This window comes from Rhinolophus sinicus, linkage group LG10 (assembly GCF_036562045.2).
Source record: "Rhinolophus sinicus isolate RSC01 linkage group LG10, ASM3656204v1, whole genome shotgun sequence".
NCBI classification, from domain to species: Eukaryota; Metazoa; Chordata; class Mammalia; order Chiroptera; family Rhinolophidae; genus Rhinolophus; species Rhinolophus sinicus.
In genome coordinates, this window is record NC_133759.1 from 39,684,499 (window position 1) to 39,704,693 (window position 20,195).

General features: G+C 51.2%; 2 protein-coding genes across 2 annotated transcripts in view; one reads left to right on the forward strand and one right to left on the reverse strand.

Moving 5' to 3' along the window:
• The first annotated feature begins 123 nt into the window (after positions 1 to 123).
• Positions 124 to 19,118, forward strand: TMEM43 (transmembrane protein 43). The gene is made up of 12 exons (XM_019747101.2): positions 124 to 339; positions 4,938 to 5,087; positions 5,980 to 6,114; positions 6,744 to 6,838; positions 7,677 to 7,726; positions 7,974 to 8,043; positions 8,971 to 9,041; positions 10,136 to 10,257; positions 10,536 to 10,610; positions 11,178 to 11,279; positions 14,262 to 14,379; positions 17,000 to 19,118. Exons 1-12 carry the CDS (start codon positions 328 to 330, stop codon positions 17,200 to 17,202), a joined length of 1,203 nt encoding a protein of 400 aa, XP_019602660.1. The 5' UTR covers positions 124 to 327; the 3' UTR covers positions 17,203 to 19,118.
• The window catches only part of XPC (XPC complex subunit, DNA damage recognition and repair factor), a 43,947-nt gene continuing 35,328 nt past the window's right edge, over positions 11,577 to 20,195 (reverse strand). Inside the window, exon 17 of the mRNA XM_019747088.2 lies at positions 11,577 to 12,080. The gene's annotated coding sequence lies outside the window, so the exon portion shown is untranslated. The remainder of the gene's footprint in view (positions 12,081 to 20,195) is intronic.

Sequence of the window (20,195 nt, forward strand, 5' to 3'; positions counted from 1 at the left end):
CGCTGCCCGGCTGCTCTCTAGGCAGTAGGAACTACACTTCCCAGAAAGCTTGCAGTGCGCAAGCGCATCAATGACAAGCAATGCATTTTGCAACTTTGTTTAGAAAGGACCTGACTCCGGACTACAGTTTCCAGAAGACCTTCAGGCGCGCATGAGCAGAAAAGCCGGGGACCGCGGGGTGGTAACGTCGTAGCGCGTCCTCTCTGGTTCTGGGCATCACGCTGGTTTTCTCGCTCTTGGGCAGACGACAGACCTCTGGACTCCGCACTCTGTAAAGCCCTTTCCTAGCTGAACAGAACGAGACGGGGCGGCGAGCCGGGTCCCACCATGGCCGCGAATGTAAGTGTCTCCTGATGCGCCGGGCCACACCCAAACTTCCCCGTGTCCCGGGGCCTTCTCTTCCAAGGGGCCGCCTAGGTCCATTTTGCTTGTCTGCCTCTTGTCGGTGCAGCCGACTCCCTATCTTCCTCTGCATGCGGTGTCTATGCCTAACGGCAGCTAGTCCGTCTGTTCATTTCTCTTAGCCTGTCCCGAATCCTTTTGTCCGTGTCCTTTGGTCCACCTCATCCTGGGGTCGCGCGTTTGCGGGGAGGGAGACTCAGGAGGGGTTGCTGGCATTGGGATCTACTGGTGCGCGGCGCCTCCCTGCAGCCCTTCCTTTGGTTCCCAGTTCCCTCCTGGGCCCTTGGAGTTCTCAAATTTGCAGGCTTAGAGAGCTGGACGAAACCTCAGAGAGGAGTGTCGTCCTCAGCAAGGGTGGGGAGGCCGATGCCGCCCAGGTGGAGCTGTTCAGCAACGGACAGACAGGGCTGTCCCGGCGGGCGTTCAGCTCCCCGTCCTAGGGGGTATGCGAACCGAGGCTATGATGCTGCAAAGGGGCACAGGCTTGGTTGGGAGCGGAGGAGTTAGAATAACTGTAGGAGGGAGCATGGCCCCACTGCTGGGCCCTCCTTCTTCTAGCGTGGATTTAGTTAGAGAGGTCCCCACTGAAGGTGGTTCCTTTCAAAAGGCCGCTGGCCGCTTCGTCCTGCAGCCAACCTTTCTCAGGAACCTTTCTTTTTAAGCCCAGCATTCATTCAACAAAACGAGCAGCACATCCCACCAGAGTTCTGGGTGTGAGAAAAACTGTGACTCACCACTCCCCTCCTCTGTGAAAGTGCCGCTGGAGCCAGCTCGGGAGCCCTGCCAGCCCCAGACACTCCCTCCCTCCCTCCTGCTCTGGTGGAGTGTCCTACCCACTCTCCCCTAGCCTGGTACACCCTCTCTCCAGGCACCTTCTCTGTCCCCAAGGGTCCTCTCTGTCTGCCGCACCCTCTGAGAGGCAAGGTTTGTGTCACTACAGCCCTAGTGTGTACTCTGCTCCACGTTAGAGTTGTCGTGGAGGCCTAGACGTCCTGAATGCTGTACCTAGAAGCCTCACATCCTGAGACCCAGGATCTGCCAGGGGAGAGGGCAGTCAGGAGATTGGCTTGTCCCCAGAGGTGGCCTCCTGTCTGCCACCACACCACCACATAGGGAATTTCCCCAGCAGAGTAAGGCACTTGCCCAGGTTTCACAGCCACCTTGGCCAGTTACATCCTGGGAAGGTGCTGAAATCAGCAGCCTTTAGAGTCAGGCAGACCTGGGGGCAAATCCAGTTTCATCCTCTCTATAGTTGTGTGGCCTTGGGAAGTGTAAGGGAAATTGTGCTTTGCACAGCGCCTGGTGCATAGTAGGTAGTTAATACATGAAAATGCCTCTTCACAGTCTAACACGATGGTCCTGGTAGGCAGAGACCATCTTGGGTATGTTGAAACCTGACCTTTGCGGAGGAATATCAATGAGTTTGGATATCCTCTGCTGCCAAGTCTTTGTTGATTCATCTAGTAGCCTGATGTATGTTTATGGGAGCTCGTAGGCCAGTGGGGAAGATGGTGGGGTGGAGCAGGGAGGTGACAGAATTCTTCATCAATGTAACAACTCCCCTGTGACAGGTACTATTTACTGTCTCCATTTTATGTGAGTAAACAGGATCAGAGAGGTAGAGCAACTTACACAGCAAGTCATTCTCAGGGCCTGTGCGTCGACCTCTGTTCCCACCCTTCATTGCTTCTGAGCCCAAAGTGCTGGGACTGGGGGCGGGGGTTGGTATGTGTCACTGAGGATACATTTAGGTATTCAGCACACATCAAGGAGCCAACATCAAGATTGGGAGCTCAAAGATGGCCTTGAAGAGAAGGAAGAAAGGCTCAAGAGGGTGCCCCTGAGGCTAGAGGAGGTACAAGGGTGGGTAGTGAGGAATGGGCAGAGGAAATCTCCATCATCCTGTTTATGGGGAAGTCGGTTGAGAATGTGGGCTGATGTGTCGTGTCACTACCCACTTTCCTCCTCCCCTAGTTTGGGCCTTTCTTCCTTCTCTTCAAAGCCATCTTCGAGCCCATTGTCTTGACGTTGGTTCCTAGATATACACTGAGGGGAGGCCCAGAAGGAAGCCATGCCTTCCAGTCCCCAAGTTTGGGGCTGCACTGGTTAACAGCACGACTGGCTCTGTTTCCTGTCTCACTGTCTGCAGTTGGCTCCCAATATTCTGCTCTTGTTACATCCCAAGAAGTGAAGAATGCCTGGCTGGGCGGAGCAGAGTGTTAGGAGAGAGGCCTCCTGTCTGGCCTGATGACTTAACTGCTGAGCCTCGGTTTTCTCATCTGTGAAATGGGGTAGTGATAGAGCCAATGACTGGCCTGTGATAGACTGGTGTGTTTGCCATTGTCATTATGATGGCTGATGGTCACCTACCTGCCTACAGTGAATTGCTCCACTGATGTTTCCAAATGGCATGGAAAGTCAAGACCATTTCTGAATGTAATGTACATCTGGTCTTTGGCAGGCCTGGGCTGGTGGCATTTGGGGACAGTCAGAGAACATGGCATCAGCCTTGTTCAAATGGAGACTGACTTGAATCTCTCCTCTGACCCTCACGCCACCCCCTGTAACAGGATGGGACCTGGCTCACCCTGAGTGCTCATCTGACCTCCAGCCTTGGTACCAGCCTTGGTGTCAGTTACAGAGAAAGCTGATAACCTTTCCACCAGCTAGCACCTGTGCTCTAGGCACTGGACCATCCAATAATTAGGTCCTTTCCTTCTTACTACAACTCTATGTATTAGATTATTATCCCCATTAGATTATTATCCCCATTTTACCGACGAGGAAATGGAAGGCATAAAGAGGTTACATTGCTTGCTCAAGGACCCATTGCTGGTGCGTGGTAGAATCTGGATTCAAACCCAGTCCTTCTGGCTCTAGAGTCCTGCCCTTGAAAATGACACTTGGCGGTCAGCAGTGGTTCCACTCCAAACCATGCTTCTACTATTGGCTAGACAAAGCCTGATCCACTGACCCTGGAATTTGAGGCCTTCCATGAACCTGCCTGGATATGCCTAGCTGCCCCCCCATACTCCCCATAACCCAGCCAGAGCAGATAGGCAGCTGTTCCCTCAGAACCACTTCCTACTTCCTCATGATGGCTCATACAGTTCCTGCTGCTGGGGAAACCCTTACCCCAGGGTCTGACTCTGAGATCCCACTCAAATGCTCCCTCTTCCAGGGAGCCTGCCTTGATCCCCCATCTGGAAGGGGTCCCTCCTTTAGTACTGGATCCAGTCTTCTCACTAGACACTCAGTATGGCCTAGCACTGTTTGTGGCAGTGACCCAGTGGCCCGAAGCCTATCTCCCCCTCCTCTCACCCATACAAGGTCTGGCACGGCCTTCAGGAAGCTGAGCCACTATTTGTTGAACTGAATTAAAAATGTATCTCTAATAACCTCTTTATAAAACAGTTCAGTTTCTTAAAAAACATGAATTTTTCATATGATCCAGCAATTTCTACTCCCAATACCCAAGGGAAATGAAAGTATGTGTCTATAAAAAGGTTCATACATGAATGTTCATAGAAGTGTTATTCATAATAGCTAAGACCTGGAAATAACCAAAATATCTATCTCTGATGAATGAATCAACAAATGTGGTGTACTTGTGAATGGAATACTACTCGGCCACAAAAAAGAACAAACTACTGATACCCTGTTTCCCCAAAAATAAGACCTAGCCAGACAGTCAGCTCTAATACATCTTTAGGAGCAATAATTAATGTAAGACCCGGTCTTATTTTAATATGAGACCAGGTATAATATAATATAATATAATATAATATAATATAATATAATATAATATAAACACCAGGTCTTATATTGATTTTTGCTCCAAAAGATGCATTAGAGCTGATGGTCCGGCTAAGTCTCATTTTTGGGGAAACACGGTACACACCATGACATGGATGAACCTCAAAAGCTTTATGCTGAGTTAAAGAATCTGGACAGAAAAGAGTTTGTGCTGTATGATGATTCCATTAATATCAAGTTCTATGAAAGGTAAAACTAATCTATGATGACAAAAATTCAAAACCTCCGAGGGATAGGGAAAGGGGAGTATTGTCGGGAAAGGGGAAACAAAACTTTTCTGGGGTGACAGACCTGTTCTGTCTCTTGATCTAGATGTTGGTCAAATGGCATATGCATTTGTCAAGACCCATCAAACTATACAGTTAATCTCTCTGAATTTTTACCATATGGAATTAAAACAATAAAAACTGAATATAGGGGCGGCCAGATGGCTCAGGTGGTTAGAGCGCGAGTCTCAACAAGGTTGCTGGTTCAATTCCCACATGGGATGGTGGGCTGCGCCCCCTGCAACTAAGATTGAAAATGGCGACTGGACTTGGAGCTGAGCTACGCCCTCCATAATAGATTGGACTTGGAGTTGATGGGCCCTGGAGAAACACATTGTTCCCCAATTAAAACAAAAACAAAAACAAAATAAAAAAAATTAATATAAATAGCGACATTCAACTTACTTTTAAAAAACTAATTTTCATTCTGATTAAAAAGAATTTTTTTTCCAGTATTCCAGTACGAGTAACAGAAGAGAACATGTCAAAATTACGACTGACCCCCAGCCTGGCTTCCTGGAGCGGCTGAGTGAGACCTCAGGTGGAATGTTTGTGGGGCTCATGACCTTCCTGCTCTCCTTCTACTTGATTTTTACCAATGAGGTAAAATGTTTGGGGTCGTTCTGTGCAGAGTGAGGGTCCCTGTAGTATCAGGTAGCAAAGGCTGTGAATGCAGAGGCTAGATTTAGTCATAAGGGCCTAGATTTTACAGAAGAGAGAGGAGAGAGGCTGAATTAATCAGAATTCTATCTACCCACCTCACAGCTGACATAGCGGGAAGGGAAGCCACGTAGGGAAGGGAAGTGGGTAGATTAACACGCCTGAAATCCTGGGTAGCACCAGATTCAGGCATGGTTGGATCCAGGCATTCATGCTGGGTCACCAGGAATCTCCATTTCTCCATCTCTTGCTTACTTTTCTGTTTTGGATATTTCTTTGTCAGGCTCTTCCTTTGTGGTGGCAAAGGTACTCCAGGGTGACATCCAATCAGCTAAGCAACCCCAGAGAACAGAGAAACTATCACTTTCTAAATGAATTTAGCAAAAGTTACAGGCAGATCTCCATCTCCTGGCTTGGATCTTGGTCCTCTCTCTGAACCAATCCCTGTGGCCAATGGACACATGTTCTAATTGGCTTGGCCTGGGTCACATGATTTGGACTGCAGTACAGATAGGCCCATGTAAACCACATGTACTGAGAGGAGGGGAGTGGAGGAGAAGTCAAAGGAAAATGAGGAAAGGGGTACAGGGCAGACAAAACACCATCTCACTCCAATATGGGGGCAGCGGGGTGGTGGGAAGAGGTGTGCCGGGGAAAGCTGGGATCCTGGGTTCCAATCCCAAGTCTGCCACTTACTAGACCTCAGTTTTCCAACTGTAAAATGGGGAGCTCGGTCTCTGCTCCCTGAGGCCCATCCTGTCCTGAGGCACTGCAATGAGCGTAGCTGTGTCCGGTCACACCTGAGTTGTTGAAATCCTGCTCCCCTTGCTCACAGGGCCGTGCGTTGAAGACGGCAACCTCCCTGGCCGAGGGGCTCTCACTTGTGGTTTCCCCCGACAGCATCCACAGCGTGGCTCCGGAGAATGAAGGGAGGCTGGTGCACATCATTGGGGCCCTGCGGACATCCAAGGTATGTTTGGCTATGGTTGCTGACCCACTGGAGCCTTGGGGCACATTGGGGCACATCGTCTGGTTGAGGATTTTGAAAGCATGAGCCTTAGAGATGGACACACCTGTGTGTGATTCCCAACTCCAGCACTCAGCGGCTGTGTGGACCCATCCTTCCTGAGTCTCAACATCTTCATCTGGAAAATGGGGAGAATAATTGTAACGAACCGGGGGCCAGTTTTGAAGATTCGGTGGGATTAAGTAGCTGAAGTCCTGGCACAGTGCCTGGACAGGGCGAGAGCTTTACAAATAGGTGCCCGAATTATGATTAGCATATGTGTCTAGTGCAAGGCCACAGAGATACACTGGTTATTGGACCGCTCCTGTTTGAGCACCAAATGCCGTGTCATTGGCCATGGAGCCCGAGCCTGTACTGAGAAGCATGTGGTCACAGGCACTGGGCACAGCTGTTTACAACTTGGACAGGCATCTTCCCTTGATTCTTCAACACAAAGCAGCCTTGGTTTTCCATCCTGTCCCTGCTCTTTGTATCGATTTCTCTTCTAGTCCAGCTTTCTCCGAGCTGGGCATTCTGGGCTGATGTGAGTCTTGTTCTTTCTTTCTTTCTTTTTGGTTTGATTTGTTTTGAAGCTCTTGTCTGATCCAAACTACGGGGTCCACCTTCCGGCTGTGAAGCTGCGGCGGCACGTGGAGATGTACCAATGGGTCGAAACTGAGGAATCCAGGTGAGGTGCCCAGGAGTGAAAATCGTTCGGGGTAGAGGAGGTGCAGATGGTAGGACAAAATGCAGGTGGCCTTCATTTAGTCGCTTCTGAAATTTAAAGTATAAACTCTTCCTATCAGAGAAATGTCAAATTATCCCAAAGTTCTTAGCCAGTGATCATTTGTTTGGAGGTGGCAGAAATTCAATGCGGAGTGGCTCAAAGAAGAAAGCAGGATTGATTAGCTCCCTTACCTGGGAAGTTCCATGGATGCCCAAGCATAAGGCATGACTGGATCCAGGCCCCAAACAATGCTTTCCTATGTGTTCATTCCGTCTTCTCTCCCATGACGGGGCAGAAGTGGCCTCCTGGTTTACATGCTATCAGTTCTAACACAAGTCCCAGGGCAGGCTCTCATTGGCTAGGCTGGGGTCAGCTGGAGCTGGGGGTGGGGTCAGCCTCACCTGAGCCACATGGACTGTGAGTTGAGGGGTGGGGAGCCAGGGCAGCTCAGCCTAGAGAAAGGCAGCTGCAGGGGGCCTCCACTGGGCTCTCCTAGAGTGGAGGGTACAGACAGATTTCTGAGCCCAGAGCCTGGGGCTGTGACCCTTGGTGGGAGCCAGGTGGAGGCAGATTTCAGCTCAGGAGGAGAAAGTACTTTTCTGCATCCAGGGCCTTTGAGGGCTGGAGCTGGCTGTCAGCCAGGGAATGAGCCCTCTGTCTCTGGGCTGGTGCAGATAGGCCTGTTCCGTCTAGGCAGTTTGACTTGGTAACCCTGAGGTACTTCCAGTTGGAGATGCTTAGAGATGGGAGTACCTCAGGAGTGAGGGGCTGACTGGGGCCACCTGTTCTCTCCTTGCAGGGAGTACACCGAGGACGGGCAAGTGAAGACCGAGAGGAGGTACTCCTACAGTGAGTGTCGAGCCACACCCCAGGCCTGTGGGCAGACGCTGTGGGGAAGGGTGCAGAACCAGGCGTTGGGATCCCTGGGTGCCGGTCGTCAGAGCCCTGCTCGTCCATCCATCCAGTGAGGCCCCCAGAGCTGCCCCTATGGCCCTGGGGTGGTCACGGGCTTGGATAAGAGGGTGCGGGCCAGTGGGCCTCAGACATGTGACCACCCTTACCATGGCTGCTGAGTTGTTCCCTCTCCCCACAACAGACACTGAATGGAGGTCAGAAATTGTCAACAGCAGAAACTTCGACCGAGAGATTGGCCACAAAAACCCCAGGTGAGAACTGGGCCCCCAGGCCTGAGCGCAGTCTTGGCTGCCATTGGCAGGTCCCCAGCCTCAGCTTCTTCATCTGAGTAATGGGAGTTATTTCTGCCTCATGAGTCGATGAAAGTGTTAGACATGGTGGGTCATGTGGTCAGTGATGCTGCTTTGTCCCTGGAAGGCCTCTCTTTGGGGTCACTTTGGGGGCCTGCAATGACCACCCTCTCCCTGGCACAAATCTGGATGCTGGGTGGGGCAGCTCCTGTGCTGGGCACCAGGAACACAAGCAAGACCCAACTTCCCTGACTCCACACAAGCTCCCGTCTAACAAGTCACAAATATAAGGCCTGGATTGAGTGCCCAAAGGGATTTGCACGTGTAATCCCTGCGAAGCATTTGTTAACAGCCATGGGGGTGGGAGGACAATCAGGAAGGGCTTTCAGGAGGCAGCGGCCTTTGATCTGGGCCTTCATAGGATTTTGGCGGAGGGAGGTTAGCGTGGGGACATGAAGGTGGTGAAGTGGGCCCGATGCTGGGGCAACGTTGGAGTGCGGGCTGCGTGTAGCCATGGGTAGGGCTATGTCAGGAAGGGCTTTGAATGTGCACAGTGGGGCTTAGAGGCTCCCCGGGGCTGGGAAGGGTCAGTGAAGGTATGAAGTCCACAGAGGGTCCATCTGATAACTGGGGGCTGGGGTGGGACAAGCTTGCAGGGGGCCAGGCAAGAGGGTATGAAGCTCTGGGGGACAGGAGACAGAGTGGGGGTGCGCCATCCAGGAGAGGCGGACGGGAGCTCAAGGGTGGAGCCGGTGGTAAAGACAAGACGTCTGCAGTGCCTGGGCTAGTCTGGACTTGCAGGGCCTCCTACCAAGCGCAACCCGAAGGAACGCAGAGAGCTCCCACCTGGTACCCCACTTCACTGACGGCTCCCTCTGTCTCCCACAGTGCGATGGCAGTGGAGTCATTCACGGCAACAGCCCCTTTCGTTCAAATTGGCAGGTTTTTCCTCTCAGCAGGTAAGTCTCTGTCCCCTTCAGATGAGCAGTCACCAGCCCAGGGGCCCTGTGCTTCCATTTGGCTACCTTGCAAGAGCTGCTACTTCTGGTCATAGCCCTCAGGTGGTTAAAGGGGTCCTGCTGCCCCCGGGCATGGGATCAGCACACACCTGTCCCAGCATCATGGTTTGGGTGGGCGCCAGAGGGAAGGCAAGTCTTCAGGAGGTGGGGACTATGTAGAGCACCCCCATCCCTGGCCAGGTTCCTCTGAAACCTGGATGTTTCCAGAGAATGACTGCCAGGCACCACTGCAGTGCCAGTGCCCATTCTCACCAGACAGAGCCGAGAGCCCTTTCTCAAGCAGCCCGCGAGCCAGTAGGAGAGACTAGGCTACCCCCAAGGGCTCCGCCTCTGAGCCCCAACTGGCATCTTGCTCTGTGCCAGGGAGGATTGTTTCATCGCAGTCCCCCTCAAGTGACTCCAAAGAGAGCCTTTAAATGGACAAGGCAGCGTCACCAGCCATAGTCACTGTCAGGGCTCTGTCCCTGAGCCTGACCTGGAAGGCAGGAGAGGACACTGAAGGCCCAAACAGCCAAGGTGAGGGAGGAGAGGTTGGTGAGCCAGGGCTTGGCCTGTCTGCCATCTGCTCTGTCACTCAGCTAGTGCCTGCTGTGCCAGCCAGCCCTGGCCTTACGTTCTCTCCATGCAGCATGGGAACCAGGCTTGGACATGGATAACGGGGCACAGTGATAACATACTCCCGCCCTCCTCCCTTGGATGGCACACCCTCAGTCTCCTGTCCCCCACAGCTTCGTAAGGTGGAATGGGTCCAGGGCTAAGGCCATCCCCAGGGCTGTGGTCACTGACTAGATGGAGAGAGGGGACAGGGAAGGCTTCCTGGAGGAGATGGAGACTGAAATGGGGCTGGCAAAACAGCAGCTATGGAAGGGAGGCTGTGCATGCAGAGGCCCCCAAGGGGGCTGAGCCAGGAGGGGACAGCTCGGTGGGACTTGTGAGGGCGCAGTGGGAAGAACGGCAGGCGGCAGGCCGAGAGATTTGCAGAGCGTGGCTGTTCTAGTTTGTGCACCCGTCACTCACCACCCTGCTTCTCTTAGGCCTCATTGACAAAATTGACAACTTCAAGCCGCTGAGCCTGTCCAAGCTGGAGGACCCACACGTGGACATCATTCGCCGGGGAGACTATTTCTACCACAGTGAAAATCCCAAGTATCCAGAGGTGCCTGGGTAGTTCAGATGGCAAAGATCAGGGCCCTCCGAGTACTCCCCCCCAGGCCACACACGAATGGTCAAATTCTGGCTTAAGACTGATTCAGTTCAGTTGCATCCATAACTGCACTTGGCCAAATGAAATTGGAGGGGAGGGCATTCAGGTGATGGGATCACCTGGGCAAAGGTGTGCAGGTGGGAACGGAGGGTGACTGCAGGGGCTCACGGACCCAGGCCCACACTGGCTGCTCCTGGTCTCACTCACCTCACTTCTCTTCCGCCCCCCAGGTTGGAGACCTGCGCGTTTTCTTTTCCTATGCGGGGCTGAGCGGCGATGACCCTGACCTGGGCCCAGCTCACGTGGTAATCCAGCTTTCCCGGGGTAGACTGAGGCAGGGCTTCCTAACCTTCCAGGGCATAGACTCAGTGGACAATGTCATGAAAGCTTTGGATTCTTCCTCTAGGACCCGTGTGCACGTGCTCACATTCACATGTGGTCAGGCGTGCCTTTGAGTGGGGTCAGAGGTCTGTGCCCCCCAAAGCTAGCCATGGACACCTGTACGCCCCAGCTTAAGAGCTGTCGGGGGAATCTCATAATTATTCCTAAGGAGAGTTCTTCCAATCACATGCCGCTCTGCCTCCCCCCGCCCCCAATTTTTGCTCTGTGAATACTTTATCTCCCATTCCTGACCCTGTCATGTGCCATCCCATCCCCCCATGCCCCTCGGCCCAGGGTCCTTGCTGGAGCTTCAAATAAAGCAGCTCAGCTGGAGCTCCAGGAGCGCTGTACCCCCATCGATGTGTGGAGAGAGAGGCTTGAGGATGGCATGGGTCTCCTCACTCACTTCTGTAGCTGGCACAGTGCAGAGAGGTGCTGGGACCAGGTGGGCTGCTCACCCCCTCAGCTCTAACACTGAATTCTCTTACCAGGTCACTGTGATTGCCCGGCAGCGGGGTGACCAGCTAGTCCCCTATTCCACCAAGTCTGGGGACATCTTGCTTCTCCTGCACCATGGGGACTTCTCACCAGAGGTGAGTTGCTGCTGCCCACCTCTGTGATGGAGGGACTGCCATCTCCCTCACTCCCTCTTCCCTCCTACTAGAGGTCATAGCCAGTGAAAGGAGGCAAGATAAAGAAATAGGAATAAGCGTCTCCCTATGCCAGACTGCGCCAGGCACTCAGGATGGAACAGTGGGCAAAACAGACTCCTCCCCACAGGCTTCCTGTCTTGTGGGAGAGACTCAGCAGGAAAACAAGTGGGTAAGGACACCTCGTGCTGGGTTAGAAGGGTAGGCAGATGCTCTGAGATACACGGACATGACAGGAAATCTGCTTTGATAACGCTCTGAGTGACATTTTTGCTGAGTCCCAAGTGAAGAGAAGTCAGTGCTGGAAGAGTCAGGGGTCCCTCAGTAGTCTAGGCAGGTCCGAGTGCATCTTGTTGGGGGCATCAGGAGTGCTGGTGTGGCCACTGCCCACAGAGACGGGGAGGGGCCCCTTGTGAGGAGGTACTGCTTCTCTAAGAGCATTAGGGGGCACTGAAGGGACTTGAGCTGCAGAGGCCCAGGACCAGGTGAGTGAGGGCGGGCACCCCCGTCCCATTTGTAGAAAGAAGAGGGTCATGCCTCACCTCATCCCAAGGAGAAGGGGTGCAAAATGTACTGATCAGTTCCATTCCGTGCCTTAAAAGTTTGACTCTCTTCTCTAGGCAGGAAATCCTTCTCTTTAACAGAAAAAGGCAGCTTTTACATTGTTGATGAACACAGTGTGTCACTTGTGGGACATTCTGTGCTTGGCTTGACCAGGATTGCTGGGCTTTTCATCCAGAAGGGCTGGAAAGAATGAACACAGTGGTCAGATGTCAGGGTTTAGCTAGGACCCTTTTGACCCTCTTCTTAGGCTCTCAGCTGTCATCTCTCTTACTTTAGCCCCCAGCCCCTGGGTGGTACATGGGTCATGCCTTTATCTGGCCAGGAGTAGGGTTTGGTTGGGCTACAGCCCAGGAGCCGTTACCAACCTCAGGGTGGGGCTGCCACCTCCCAATCTGGCAGGCCATGAGTCACCCTTTCCTCCCGCAGCTCTCAGGGCCCCCTGGGGAGTTTCTAAAATTAGGAGGCCCTGTCCAGGACTTGCTCTCTCTCCCAGAACTCCAGCCCTGCCCCAGGCTTCCAGCCTTCTGCAGGTGGAAGCCCAGGTCTCAGGCCTGCACCCCGCCCCTGAGGAGAAGTAGTGCAGCTCATGGCTTAGATAACTCCCGGGGAGGGAAGGCTCTGAGTGCAGGGCAGGTGCTTCCTGCTCCCCCAGAGCCTCCAGCACAGGGTCTGGGGCTTCTGCCAAGCAGGGAGAGAAGGCCCTGAGCCAAGGAGGCTGCCCGGGGCCCTGAGATAACCTGGACCCCGAGTCAGGATGCCCAGATTCCAGTTCCGAGGGCAGGAGTGTGCTGTGTGGACAAGTATGGACATGGGAGATGCCCCAGCTCAAGCCCTGCTCTGCCTTCTACTGACCACAGGACTTTGGGCCAGTTTTTATCCTCTGTGAACCTGTTGTCCCTTCTGTAAAACAAAAATTTTAAAAAGAGATTATTACTGTTATCCCCATGTTACTTGGGTGCTGTGATTGAACATGTTTTTGTTAAGCACCAGGGACATAGCAAGGGACACAACAGACATGATCCCTGTCCCCAAGCTCACAGCTTAGTTAACTGCTTGGGGTGAGACCCTGGGCCTGTTCCTTGTCCTCTCAGAGCCTCAGTTTCATCTGTAAAATGGAGAAAGTGTGCCTACGTCAGGTTATTTTGAGGATTAAATAATACTTATAAGGCATTTAGGACAGTGACTGGTTACTAGTAAGCAATAAATATGTCATATTGTAATTCCTATAGATAGTAACAGGGGATGCTCTCTGAAGAAATGGCATTTACACCAAGACTGGAAGAACGTGTCAGAGCTGGCCAGGCAAACTGGGCAAACGAGCTCTAGGCAGAGCAACCACATGTGCCAAGGCCCTGCGGCAGGAGGACACTTGACTTCGTCTCCAGCAGGCGGCCAGTGGGGCTGGGGCACAGGCAGCAGGGCCTTGGCAGGTTGCTGCATGGGGAAGGTGGTAGTGGTGGCAGAGGCAGGGAGGCCAGTGGGGGGCGGGCGACTGCGGCGGTCCTGGTGAGAGGGGGTAACTGGTGAGATTTGGGGAAATGTGGACACAGCATTTCCAGGACTTGCTGATGGCCTGGATGGAAGATGGTGAGGGGAGGAGCGAGCCAAGTTTGATATCCAGGTTTTGGCTTGTGCAGGTGGGTGGGTGGTACCATTTGCTGAGATGGAGACGACAGAGAGGAACAGGTTGGGGTGGAAGCTCCAGTGTCAGTGTCAGATGTGCCGAAACATGAAGTAGAGATGTCACATGGGCAGTGGAAGCCACAGGGCTGCAGCTTTAAATGAGGGGCACTGCCATAGAGGGATTTCCTGGGGAGAGAGTTGACTGAAGCAGCGAGACTTTCAGCATTTAGAAGGAAGGAAAGCCCCGGCGACTGAGAAGGGGGTCTGAGAAGTAGGAGGGAAAGCAGGAGTGCCCCAGATGCCGTGAGCAGAGCAGCCGAGATTAGGTCGGATACCAGACACGGAGCGTTTCCCACAGTGCCTGACAGGCGCACACACACACCCCCGTGTCACGGATGTTCATAAATGACCCCAGGAAGGTACTGCTGTAGAGAGAGAGGGTCAGGTCCATTCTAGAGGAGACAATGGGCCAAGGCCTCTTGAAGGGGGTGGGCTCTGATCTGAGGAGGGCCCATACCTTCCACAGAGATCTCTGTGCCATGCTCTGCTGTGCCAGTTTGGGGAGGTACTTTGACCTGGGTGGGCGATGTGCCCTTATCTCCCTCTGGTCTGTTCAGAAATGGCCAGTGGCTCCTGTGTTGGCATGGTCCCCTCAGTCGTCTGCCCTGCCAGCTGGGTATGCTGGTGACCCCCTCAGACATAAGACATGACACCTCACTCCCCTGTCTTGTCCTGCAGGAGGTGTTTCAGAGAGAACAAAAGAGCAACTCCATGAAGACATGGGGCCTGCGGGCTGCAGGCTGGATGGCCATGTTTATGGGCCTCAACCTCATGATGCGGATCGTCTATACCCTGGGTAGGTGGGGGGACGGATCGTGCCCGCCTTCCTGTAGCCCTGTGCTTCCTTTGAGCTTCTCACACCATCGTCTGTCAGTCTTTCACACGTCTTTGCAGACTGACGGGGTGTTCTTTGAGGCAGAGGCTGGTCCTTTGGTCCATCTCTGTGACCCCACTCCATAGCTTTGGGATGAATGAGCAAAGGCAGGCAGGCATGAGGGACAAGATGCTTCCAGGGGGTGAGGGCAGAGGATGCTGACCCCAGGACGTTGGTCTAGCCACTGTGGTCCGAGGGTCTGGCTCCGCTTCATCCACCTGTCCACTGGCTCCCTCACTCGCTCATTCCTTCCTCCTTTCATTGTACAACTGAATAGCCATGGTGAAGAGGCTGGCCAGCCTTTGCAGTGAGCCAGACCTGAAATCTGCTGTGTCAGAGCTCTGGATACTTGGGCCATCATCCCCTTTTCTGTCTCAGCTTCAGTTACCTCACTCCTAATTTGGAATTTTATGAAATGTTTGGTAAATAGGAAACACTAAACCATTATTATACTTCATTCCCCACCCCAAAACCTGGGCTAGATTTGGGGCAGCCAGCAAGTCTGGAACACAGGGAAGAATTGGCTGGGCTGCTCCCAGGGCCTGAGGTTGGCACCAGAGAGCCTGGTGTTGCCCAAGTGACCCAGTCTGGTTCAGGACTGAGCGCCCAGGCTGACTAAGTAAGGGCTGGGTTTATTTAAACTGTTGCAACAAGAGGATGGAGCTTTTCAGAGAACTTTCCCCCTCTGAGCCTTTACCCCAGTGTCTTCCTGTCCCATCAGATGATTCTGTCCAGCCTTCTCTGAGCCCAACAGAAACCTCTCCCCGACTTACCTATTCCAGTTGGGGAGAGGCCTGGCTGCATACATCCCAGACTGCCAGAGCTGGGAGAGCCACCACCCTCATTTCACAGATGGGAAAACTGAGGCGCAGGGAGGGGAAGGACACTTCGAGCTCGGAGGTTTTCTTTGGATAGCTGAGTTGTGCTCAGAAAGTCAAGATGCAACTTGGGCACCATTCAGGAGAGAGCAGAATTTGAGCAGAATCCCCCATCGTCCTCTGCAGCAAGCCCATCAATGGCTGTATTACCTGGACAGGCCATTTCCCCTCTCAGAGCCTCAGTAGCCCCATCGTCAGGATGAGGAGGTTGGAGTCCGTCTCAGAGGGCCCTTTGAATCTCTGATTGCCTGTGATCCTGATTCTCTCTACATGTGGAATGCTGACATTCCAGACTCAGAACAGACTTCTGAGCATGGAGAGATCCAGAGTACAGTGGAGTGATTCAGGAAGCTGCAATGCAGAAGCGTTCGTTGACTCAGTAAGAACTTACTGAGTGCCTGCTGTGTGGAAGACATTGCTCTAAGCCTTGGAGGCCACACAGACAAGGTCCCTGTCCTCTCAAGGCTCAGAACAGTGGCTTAAGAGCGCAGGATCTGGGCTCAGACCGTCTTGAGTTTCATTCTTGGCTGTGGCACTATCTAGCTGTACGGTTTTGGGCGAGTTGAACTCTGGGCCTTGGTGACCTTGTGTAAAACGAGGTGAAGAATAGTACCAGCTTTATAGGGTGGGCCTGAGGGTTTGATGAGATGGTTACATAGTGCCTGATACATGGTCAGTGCTCAAAAACATGAACTCTGCTTATTAGGAGGGCTAGGTAGGGGTGCTCCATGGGAATAGACCAAGATGAGTCACAAGGTGGTCTGCAGAGTCCTGTTGTCCTGGCAGGGCACCAGGCCAGTGGGGCCTCCCGGAAACTGAGTGACGATTCCTCCAGTGGACAGTAGCCAGGGAATGCCATCCTAGAGAAGCTAGACAGGCCCAGGACAGGATAATTCCAGGTGGAGTTAGCTACTGTGTTTCCCTGAAAATAAGACCTAGCCGGACCACCAGCTCTAATACTTTTGGAGCAAAAAGTAATATGAGACCCAGTCTTATGTAAGACCCAGTATAATATAATAATAATATAATATATCAGGTCTTATATAAAACCGGGTCTTATATTAATTTTTGCTCCAAAAGATACATTAGAGCTGATGGTCCTGCTAGGTCTTATTTTCGGGGAAACATGGTAAATCATAGCCTTTAACAGTAGCCTGTGAGATCCTAGAGGCAGGGGCCGACTAACTTGCTTCCCTCAGGCCCTGCACAGAAGTGGACACATAAACAGTTGGTAACAACCTGCTGCCTGAATGAGCAAATGCCTCCAGGAATACTGAGGGGCCCAAATAGGCACCCCCAGAAGGTTCTGCCCAGTCTCCTTCGTGAGTGTGCAGCAAACAGGGTATTTGCCAGTGTTACAGTCAAATGTCTTTATATTGGCCTCAGACCGATCTCAACAGTTTAAAGTTTACAAAACATTGGCCCGTGCCTTCTCCCCTGGAGTGTGCGCAGTGGGTAGCTCAGTCTGTGCCTAGTCACGCAGCTCCTCTTCTGGACCTTCCAGGCCTCACTAGGAGATTGTTTGCCTTCCGCTGACCCCCCCCCCCCCCTTACTCACCGGGCAGCAGAGGCTCATCCTTATCTAGAGACAGGAACTCCCTGATCTCAGGAGACGCAGAAGAGCACGGTGGCCTCAAGCCTCACTGCCTTTCTCTTCCCCACAGTGGACTGGTTTCCTGTCTTCCGAGACCTGGTCAACATTGGCCTGAAGGCCTTTGCCTTCTGCATGGCCACCTCACTGACGCTGCTGACTGTGGCCGCCGGCTGGCTCTTCTACCGGCCCCTGTGGTCCCTTGTCATCAGCTGCCTGGCCCTGGTGCCCTTCATCATTGCTCGGACACGGGTGTCAGCCAAGAAGCTGGAGTGAAACAGGCCCCGCACCCACCCGACATCCACGTGAGCCTCAGGATCCAGGTCACCCCCCGGCCCTCCAATCCCACTTGTGCCAGAGCCCGAGTCCTCATCAGTTTTGGATTCTGCACCTGCTCCACTCTTCAAGGGGCCAGACTTGGCAGAGGGCACTTACACTGGGTTTGGTGTTCATCAGTTAATGGCTCTCCACCCGTTTTCTTGCCAGTGAGGAGCTTTGATGGGCAGAAGGCAGCTCCTGTCTGGCAGCATGACAAGCGTCCTCCTGCTTGTTTCCTCCCCTTCTCTTGGGACTGTGTGTGGCCGGTGTGCATGCTTCACTTGGCTGATGTCTTCAGCTGTCAAAGAGGTGACACTCAAAGAGACTTGCTGCCTTATCGCTTACTGCCTCTCATCCTTGGAGACGAGTGCCAGGGCTCTGCCACAACCACTAGCCGTGCCCGTGATGCTCAAGGGCCACCGTTACCAGCTGTCTCTAAGCAGTACTGGATTGCCAAGACAGACTAAGCCCATACCCAGCAAAACAGGGGCATCATAAACCCAGTTTGTGGATAGAACTTGATTTGGTATTGCAAGAAAAAAGAACCACTGGAGATGTCATAAGGAAAATTGGACATTTGTTGGGCTTTACACTTTTTTTATGGTTTGGCAGAATCATTTTAGTGTGTAGGATCTCCAAAGGCCCTGAGTTTTTGTTACTTCACTTCTTCATGTGTACTCTCCTACCCTAAGAGGGAGTTGTTTGAAATAAGATTTAAAAAGCAAAACAAAAGCCTCCTGAATGATTAACATTTCAGGCTGTGACAGAAAAAGACACCCTTAAATCTGTTAGTTGAAGTTAATTCAGTGCACAGAAAGGTTAAGTGGGGGTGTGACTTGGTTAAAAAAAGAAGTTACCAGTATTCTGGATCACTGGGAAGCTTTTAAGATGCTTTTGAAACAAGTATTAGCAAAGGATTTGTTTTCCCTCTTGGAGATGGGGAAGCTCTACAGGGGAGAGAAAAGCATTTCCTTTCATCCTCTGGCATCAGAAACTACCTATTTACTTGAAGATGGTTTTGAGTTTTTAGTCAACCATTAAAGGAGAAGGTTGGAAGCTTTATTATCCTAAGTGGGCTCCTTCGTAGTGATTCCCAGTCAAAATCAAGACTTGGAGGCCTCAGGCCCGCTGTAGATTTCAATGCTCTTGCTGGCCTCTTTCATCATGGGAGTACTTCTAAAATTATAGCAGCCGGGCCTCAAGTGGCTGCTTCTGAGTGATTCGTTTTATCCGTTAAGTGTCCACAGCTTTGCTTTTCCTAAATAAAATCTACCCACGCTTTAGTCACATAATTTCTCCATTTCCCAACTACTCTCATACTCTTTGAAAGATAAAATATATTGTAACCTTGATGTCCTAAAAGATTCTTTGTATATCCCCTATCTTTACTATTTGGAAATTGTTCTGCCTTGCAGGGAGTGGTTGCTTTAGCAAATAAATATTTAGTAGTTGAGTAAGAGGTCAGAACTTCTGAAAATAGTTACCTAATAATCTCTTCTGTTGTCCTAGGCTATCTGTTATAAACTGAGATTCTTTGTGTTAAAGGCAGCCAGCCCCAGAGATGATGTGTCTGGCTTTAAGGATTGAAATAGTATTCACTGCTGCTCCTTGTGAGCAGTTTCACTAAATCTCTAAATCCTCAAAGGATGTTATGGAAAACAGTGTAACAAGATGATGGCGAAATACAAAATCCTTCGGATTTGGTCTGTGTCATTTTTCCTAGTACAGATTTTAAATTCTGCCAATTTGAAGCGTTCTTTAAGAGCAAAATGTTAAGAAATATTTGAAACCTTTGGAAAATCATCATGAAATTTGTGTTATCTTTGTATTTTTGATAGAAAACCAAAATAAATTTCTAAGTATCATTTATACGACCTTGCTATCATCCCTTTTTTGTTTCTGTATTCTTTCTGAAATTTCTATCTTAAAGAATTCAGCCATAGAATTTAGTAAGAACTGTATGCATTTTAGAACTCAGTTCTTAGTTGCTTTTAGTGGTTAAAATAGGTTTCAGTTTTGTTTTGTTTTTTTTTAAAGGACAAATCACTATTCCTAGTCCTTACATTTAGAAGCCTTACACACCAAAGCTTACTTTGTTTTGGAGGAAGTGAATGGCTCACACTTCACCCATCTTCACAATGTGCTAGAAGACAGACGTGCGATGGAGCCACAGTCCAATATAGTGCAAAAGGCATCATCAGCTTTGGGTTGGCACAGACCTGAATTCCAGTCCCAAGTCGGCCACTGATTGGCTGTGTGGTGTTGGGAAAAATCAGTGCTCTTTGAGCCTCAGTTTCCTCATCTGTAAAAAGGGGACAATGCCGGTCTACCCCTCAAGGTTGCTGTGAGGACTAAGTGGGAGAAAGCTCATGAAATGCCAAACACAGGTGGCACATTTTAATTTTCATTCTTTTTGCCTCCTATACTGAAGCAATGGACTATTGCTAATTGTGCACTCTGAAGCTAGCAATTTTAGTACTTGATATTTGTTACAAGATTTGAAGCAGGTGAGTAATAACTTTCCAAAACCTAGTCTTATATTTCTCAAAACCAAGTATTTCACTTGATTTCCATAATGCCTCCTAGGAGCTGACATCTGCCTGAAAAACAAGTTACTTCTGCAGAGACAGAGTGATACTCTTGAACCTATTCCCAGAAAACAAGTCGCTTACCTCTAAGAGGAAGGGCTCTGGTGCAGAAGTGTGAGGTTCTGCAGTTTCCATGGCAACCCCCGTTTGTTTCTCAACAAGAGCCTCTAGCCAGGCTCTTGTGCATGAGTCACACCTCAAACGTTTTGTTTGTTTCCCTTGGATGAAACTGATTCATGTTTTTAATGGCTCCTGTCAAAGATTAAGTAATAATCTCCTTGCTTAAACATAGAAAAAAATTCCAAGTATATAATAAGTTCCCAGCCTACATGCAAACAAAATCTTATCTTTAATATAATCCCT